The sequence below is a fragment of the Marmota marmota genome, unplaced genomic scaffold, assembly GCF_001458135.2.
Source record: "Marmota marmota marmota unplaced genomic scaffold, marMar, whole genome shotgun sequence".
NCBI classification, from domain to species: domain Eukaryota; kingdom Metazoa; phylum Chordata; class Mammalia; order Rodentia; family Sciuridae; genus Marmota; species Marmota marmota.
The window spans coordinates 3,953,762-3,961,690 of NW_026000026.1; the positions used below are offsets into that span (position 1 = coordinate 3,953,762).

Here is a 7,929-nt window from a genome sequence, read left to right on the forward strand (position 1 = left end):
TTTGGATGTGGTTTGTGTGTGTGTCTCCTGAAGCCTGGTCTCCAGCGTGGAGATATTGAGAGGTGGTGGTCCCTTAAAAGGTAGGGCCTGGTGGAAGGTAACTCGATGGGAGCAACACCTTTAGAAGTAATCAGTGCAGGCCTGGTGGGGCCACACTACCTCCCTCAAGAGTCGCTTGTTCTAAGGCAGCCAGCGACTCCCTGCATATCTCTTCTGCATGTACCCCCCCCCTTACGTGTGCTCCCACCCCAGTGATGCCACTTGCCATGAGGCCCTCCCTAGAGCCCAGCAGATTAGGGGCATGCTCCTGAATCTCATGCTGGGGATGGAACCCAGAGCCTCATTCATACATGTAACAGAGAATGGACTAAAGACCTGGGCTTTTATTTCTTTGTCTTGTTTTCATATTAATAAGCATTTAACTTTTGATAACAGGAAGGGCCTGGAAGAAGCACAGAAGAATTGGAGACTAGTTATCCAAGTCAGAGGCTGTGGCCCACTGTCTTCTCAGGATTGGTTAAACAGGGGGTTCCACCTAGGGAGAGAAGAACCAGAAACATGGGGCGATGCAAGCCGTCAGTCCTGGGGATGTGGCTTTCCATGGAGGTCCACAGTGGCCTGAATCCTGCTAGGTCCTCCCCTCCAGAGCTCTGAAATATGCCAAAAGGAAAGAGGGCCGGGTGTGAAGGGCTCTAGACATGCCCGACTAAGGCCTTGTGACCTCCTGATCCCTGATTAAATGTGAAGAGGAAAGTGCTTCAATATTACAAACTCTAAACGGGGGAGGGAAGGCCATGGAAGGGTGAGGAGCTTAGAGGGAGCGCAGGGCTTGTCTCGTCCAGGTGTCCTGTCACACGGAGGAGACTCTGATGCCCACTCCGCGAACGGAACCGAGCATTTTCTGCGGAGGTGGGTCTGTTGGGGCTCCGGGTCCCATCCGGAGGACGGATCTCTGGACCAGCCTCCCTCTAAGAGCTCGGAAGGACGGATACCTAGCGCACGCACGGACAGTCCTGGACCCCAGGACAAGCTCACCTCAGTCCAGCGTGGGCCAGGGCTGCATGCACTGCTGCTGGCACTGGTAGAAGCAGCACTTCTTGGGGCCGTTGCAGCCTCCGTCCCGCCGGCACCGGGGAAGCAGCGTGAAGGAGCAGGAGAGAAAGAACTCCGGGCAGTACCCAGATTTCTGCTGAACTGTTGGAAAGTGCCACCGGGTGCGTCTGGGGACACCGACCTGTCGCTCCCAGGCACAGGCCCCAAAGGAGACGTCGCCCACCCCGGACACCCCCGGGACGGCCACGCCTTACCTTCCTTCATGTTGGCCTGCGCCACGCGGAGCCAAAGGAGGGCGGCCACCGAGAGCAGGGAGAGGCTGCTCAGCTTCATGGCGCGACAGACAGGCGCCGGCGACCGGCGGCGGGCAACCGGCAGGGGGTGCTGTGACGGCGGGGCAAGAGGTCAGGGTGCTGCGGGTGGCCTGCAAAGGCCACTGTCGTCTTCTCACCCCTGGGGAGGACAGTAAGGTAACCTCTGGGGTGTAACTGCAGGGAGCCCGCAGGGACGGTCCCCTCTTGAGGCAACCAAGGGCTTTGAACAGCAGATTTGAGGCAATAGCCGGGAAGGACGGGAATTGTCCTTCCCCGGCCACGCCTCAGGCCGGCCAAGCCCACTCTGCTCCCAGCCTATCCAGGAGGATTGAAGCCCGCCCCTTCCAACCCTGTTCACACGTGGGGTGCGTTTGAGGTATTTATGGGTCAACTTTCTATCACCCCCCACACCATCCCAAGGACAAAGCTAGATAATGGGCTGTGAGCAGCCTGCTGCCAGATTAAGAAAAACGCCAATTCATTGTGCGGCGTGGGTGCATAATTAATGTTTTATTCCTTAATCCCTTCCTTTGCATCTCCATGAATGTGCAAAACGTTCATTTGCTGATAAAGTCAAAAGTCTAACTTGAGGTCATTTTGAACGTGAGCCCCAGGACAAATAACTCTTAAGCCCCTCTCTGCACTCCTATAAAAAGGTTGAGTTGTTCCTGCTTGGTTGGTTGCCTAGAACATACCTGTGTAAGCAAGGCCACGTAAGTACACACACACGTGTACACACACACACACACACACAAACACACACAGAGTTATTAATGCACCCAGAGACTTGGAACCTGACATAAGAGGCAGAGGTTCCCTGGAGCAGTTACTACATCTCTTCTCTTTCTTTCTGGTGCAACCTTATGCTTCCTCCCGGCCTGGCGTCTTTTGGCTGTGCCTTTGTGCTTCTCTCTTCTAGTTCTGGGCTGCCCTGCCCTCGCTGAGATGTAGTCCACACTTAGAAAATAAATGAAGCTCCTTCCTACCTGTTTTACATGCCAATAACTTCCACTGTTTCCACTTTTATTTTCAAGATGTGTGCTTGCAGCTCCACACACTCAGATCTTTGTTTTCAAAACAATTTGACATTCATGGCAATTTTATGATACCGAAATAGGGGACACGAGTATTACATGAAACTGTATCCCAACCTTGCTATAAGTATAAAATTCAAAATCCCAAATGAAAATTTACCCAGTGGATTTTGTCATATATAAAATAGTGGCATATCACAAACAATTAGGGGTTTATTTCAACAATGTATGACTGGTTTAACATTCCAAATTAGGTCAATGAATATTTCCTATTAGAACATGGAGGGAAACCTGATTATCTCCATATCAGACACAGAATAGATGAAAAAATCATTTTTCTGTATATGATATAAATGAGAAAATAATGACACAGAATAAGAAATTCAATTATTTAATGTGATAGCCTCTACAAAAACCCTACAAGTGGGAAGCAATTTGGGGGACTAAAATCTGCTTATCCATCAAAAGTCTTGAGAATATTAGCAATTCTTAATTCCAATGATGTTCTTCATAGAAATAGAAAAAGCAGTCATGGAATTCATTTGGAAAATTAAGAGGCCCAGAGTAGCCAAAGCAATCCTTAGCAAGAAAAGTGAAGCAGGAGGCATTACAACACCAGAATTTAAATTATACTATGGCATGGTATTGGCATCAAAATAGACATGTAGACCAATGGAACAGAATAGAAGACACAAAGACAAACCCACATATATATAGTTATCTCATACTAGACAAAGGTGACATAAACATACATTGGAGAAAAGATAGCCTCTTCAACAAATGGTGCTGGGAAAACTGGAAACCCATATGTAGTAGAATGAAATTTAACCCCTATCTCTCTCCCGGCACAAAACTCAACTCAAAGTAGCTCAACGACCTAGGCATTAGACCAGAAATCCTGTGCTTCCTGGAGGAAAATATAGGCCCAGTTCTTCATCTTCTCAGCTTAGGAACTGACTTCTTCTTCAACAAGACTCCTAGAGCACAAGAAGTAAGATCAACAATCAATAAATGGGATGGCATCAAACTAAAGAGCTTCTTCACAGTGAAGGAAAGAATCAAGAACATGAAGAGAGAGCCTACAGAATCAGAGAAAATCTTTACCACATGCACCCTCGATAAAGCATTAATCTCTAAGATATATAAAGAACTCAAAAAAATTTAATACCGAAAAACCAAATAACCCAATCAATAAGTGGGCAAAGGAATTAAACAGAGACTTCACGGAAGAAGAAATACAATGGTCAAAAAAATATATGAAAAAAATGTTCAACATCACTAGCAATTAGAGAAATGCAAATTAAAACTACACTGAGATTCCATTTTACTCTAGTCAGAATGGTAATTATCAAGAATACAAGGAACAATAGATGTTGGTGAGGATGTGGAGAAAAATGCTCATTCCTACATTACTGATGGGACTGCAAATTGGTGCACCCACTCTGGAAAGCTGTATGGAGATTCCTTGGAAAACTTGGAATGGAACTACCATTGGACCCAGTTATCCCACTCCTCAGCATATACCCAAAGCACCTAAAATCAGCATATTACAGTGATGCAGCCACATCAATGTTTACAGCAGCTCAATTCCCATTACCAAAGCTATAGAACCAACTTAGGTGTCCTTCAACAGATGAATAGATAAAGAAAATGTGGTATATACACAATGAAATACGACTCAGCCATTAAGAAGAATGAAATCATGGCATTTGCCGGTAAATGGATAAAACTAGAGACTATTATGCTAAGTGAAATAAGCCAATCCCAAAAAACCAAAGGCCGAATGTTCTGATATGTGGGTGCTAACACACAATGGCAAGGTTTGAGGAGAACAGAAATTCACTGGATTAGACAAAGGGGAGTGAAGGGAAGGAACAAGGGATGGGACTAGGAAAGACAGTAGAATGAATCAGACATGACCTTCCTACATTCATATGTGAATACATGACCAGTCTGATTCCATACCGTGTACAACCACAAGAATGGGAAGTTAGACTCCATGAATGTAGACTGTGTCAAAATACACTCTGTCATGTATATCTAAAAATAAATTTTTAAAAATAGTTAAAAAATAATCTTGTCTAAAATAACCATTTCAGAACTCTAAACTAAATCAAAGCCTTGCCACAACCCATGGTGTTGACTGAGGGAAAAGAAGGGTGGTGCATCACCCCTAAGGAAGAGGGGAGTGAGAAAACACCGTGTCCTGAATACTCCCATCTGTCCCCAAAAAGCTAGCCACGTTAAGGGAACAATGAGAGCCAGTCTGGGCCAGAAAGTCCAGATACACGTTATCTTGCAGGACACTGGCTCTCTCTTGTGTGTGCTGGAAACTAGGGCAAGCTGGTGTCATCTGTCCAAAGCCAGCTTCTTGCATGTTCACTGGGACAGCTGCTCCTTGGGAGCTGGTCACCATGCAAGCCAGCTAAGCAAGCTAAGGCTGCTGCTGTCACTGCCTTGCAGCCTGACATACATCCCCTCTCTGAGTGGGGACTGGTGAGGGACAGAGGACCCTGGAAGGGGTATGTGTAGCTCATCTAACTGGCTGCCGCTGGGCAAGATCCTGTGTGGGACAGAAGGGGACGCTTGGCAAAGCACCTTGAGGGACAGGGGAGCTGTCCTCCTCAAACCTTGCCATTGTGTGTTAGCACCCACATTCAACATTTTGCCTCTGAATTCTTCTTGGAACAGTCCCTGACCTGTTGTTTCCCCCATGTGTCTCCCATGCGGTCTCTGGGTACTTTCTCCAACTCTCTGGCAACCTACCCTGCTGCCCTGGCACAGGGGGCTGTGGCTGTGACTGGTGAATCTCATCAGGAATCTCAGCTTGTGGCAGTTTACTAGTCCTATTTCCTGTTGAGCTGTGCGGTCGCCATGAAGACCGGCAGGCTTGCTCTGTAGTAGCTGGGAAAACCAGAAACTGGGCAACCACTTCAGGGGAGAAAGGTTTCCTCTGGCCTCAAGTCTCCATGCTCCCCACCCCAAATTGTCGCTCTTTCAACTATACGGCAACTCTCTAAAAATCCCCTCTCAGGGCATGTGTTTAGTCATGTCACTCCAATCTTGCTCTATGTGGACAGCACTATCCCTGGGGAGCACTCTCTATATATACATGGGGAGGGGAAGTGAGATATATATATATATATATATGATTTAACTGAGGGGTGTTCTACCACTGATTTACCACTGAGCTAGTCCCACAGCCTGCCTATCTATCTATCTATGTATCTATCTATCTATTTATTTATTTTTGAGACAGGGTCTCAGTTGCTGCTGTTGGCTCAAACTTGTGATCCCCCTGCCTCAGCCTCCTTAGTATCTCAGATTACAGGCATGTGTCACCATGCCTAGCCCTGGGGCAATTTTTTGACATCACAGCTACTTCAGCCTGTGAGATTCATTGGGGCTAACAAAAGAAAAGAGTGAAGAATGAGATGCCCAAAGGTTTTTGAAAATCTCATATTGGCGGTGGAGGGTGGGGAAGGGGAGTGGGGGGAGAAGGCCACCTGCAGGTGTGTATGTTGTGCATTTGTCCCTTACTGTGTACAGGCTAAGGAAGGAATGAAGACCCACCTCTGCCTGAATTTCAGGATCTGGGCAACAGGAAGTGAAGGCCATGAGAACCTGTTAACTGCTTGCTGGAACGTTGAAAATACGCCCCCAGATACACACAGCCCTTGAGAAACCCAGGTGATGTGCTGGTTCACAGAACTCAAGCTCATCCCCGCCCAGTCATTAGTTGCTAGCAAGCCAATGGAACCGACTGCAGTGGGTGCACAGGAGGAATTATTCAGACTAATTTACAAAGTTGGTTCAGGAGAGTAACTAAACAAATGATCCGTAACAAAACGACATTAAAAAAAAAAACTCTGGGGAGAGGAACTTATTTCCCAGGTTGGCACATTGTATTGTGTAAAAATTTCAATTTCATTGAAAAAAATAAAATATGTCAAGAAACAAGAAAATTGCCCCTACACAGTGAGGAGGGGAAGTGATCCATAGAAACGGTCCTTACGACTTCCCAGACAGTGGACTCCTGCAGAAGGACTCTAAATCAGCTCTTGTGAATATATTCAAAGGACTAAAGGAAACTATGAACAAGAGGCTACAAAAGAGAGCAGGGCCGAGCAAGAGGGTGGGTAGAACTCTGGTGATGGTTTCCCCACAAAAACATCAATCTGAACAATTATCCACCCATGAAAGTACTTCCAGAGGAGGTAAGGAAACCAGGCAAGAGATCATAGCAACTGGTTGTAGCATAATAATGAGAAATGACCCACTGAAAAGATTAGAAGGGACAGTTTTGTGCTACCTGTATCCCGACCCCAGCTTGCATGGTACGGAGAAAAGTACACGTGTTTCAGGGAAGAGGAGGAAAATAACACAGGACCCGCCTTGGACCTCAGTGCGGGCTCCGTCACAGTGAAACACAGCACCTGCAGGCCTGCCTGGCCCCTGACTTCAGGACCAAACCTGTGGCCTGCACCTCAGACCCACCCCAGTGCCCGCTGGGAACGTGTGGGCACTGCCAGGGGACTTGCTGGCTAGCTGTGGCAGTCCCGGGTTTTCACCAACCTCAGCAGCAGGCAGGCTTCAGAAGTTTGGGCTCTCGTGTTCCCCAGAGCTACGTCAGTCCTCACAGCCACGGGATCTCCGTCTGGTGCTAAGCCAGTCTCTATGGCCACACGGGTCCAACCTGGAAGGTGCTGCCCATGACAGTCATGGATTCAGGGTGGCCCCCTAGCACCAAAATGGTTGCGGTGGTGGTGGGCTTAGAGACCACAGCAGATGACCTGTACAGAATTTCCGGACAAGCGTACTGTTGAAGGACATTCTCAGACAAGGCCAGACTGCAGAGCCTGTAATAAGTACCTACTTGCTTAATTCAAGGCATGGATACAGGATAAGAATCAAGAATGATCAGGTAAAGGGGCTACAGTTGTGGCCCAGTGGTAGAGCACTTTCTTAGCATGTGTGAGGCCCTGGGTTTGATCCTCAGCACCACATAAAAATAAATAAGTAAATAAAGGCATAAAAAACACAATAATATTTTAAAAAAGAATAATCAGATAAATGTAATATCACCAACTAGGAAAAATAAGGTATCGGGGCCTAAGCTTAAATAGATAGAGATGTTTAAATTCCCTAAGAATTCAAATGATCTCTTTTAAGGAAGTTAAAGGAACTTGAAAAACACACAGATAAACAATTCAGAGATTTATTAGAGAATTTCAAATAGAGGTTGGACTAATAATGAAAAATTAAACAGAGATCCTGGGGATGAAAAACACATGAATATACTTTAAATGCATCACAGAGCATCAACAGTGAATTGATCAAGCAGAATAAAGAATCTGTAAACTTGGAGACAGGTTATTTGAAAACAGAGTTGAAAAAGAATAAAAAAGAAAAGGAGAAAGCTTATGAGATTTATAGGACAGCGTGAGAAGGGAAAACGCATGAGTCGTTGGCATCAAAGAGGAGGCAGAGGAAAGAGGTAGACAGCTATTTAAAGAAATAACGCAAGA

At 46.3% G+C, this 7,929-nt stretch overlaps 1 protein-coding gene across 2 annotated transcripts; it reads right to left on the bottom strand.

Annotated features, from left to right (window-relative positions):
* Positions 1-387: 387 nt before the first annotated feature.
* On the bottom strand, positions 388-1,504 carry LOC125619157 (WAP four-disulfide core domain protein 15A-like). 2 transcript variants are annotated; one of them, XM_048811902.1, is made up of 3 exons: positions 1,308-1,504; positions 1,036-1,194; positions 388-535 (listed from the first exon to the last, which is right to left on the bottom strand). In XM_048811902.1, the coding sequence occupies exons 1-2, from the start codon at positions 1,384-1,386 to the stop codon at positions 1,037-1,039; spliced, it is 237 nt and encodes a 78-aa protein (XP_048667859.1). In that variant the 5' UTR covers positions 1,387-1,504; the 3' UTR covers positions 388-535; position 1,036. The 2 variants fall into 2 exon arrangements, with proteins under 2 accessions (XP_048667859.1, XP_048667858.1); XM_048811901.1 differs by having other exon boundaries at positions 388-650.
* Positions 1,505-7,929: the final 6,425 nt, after the last annotated feature.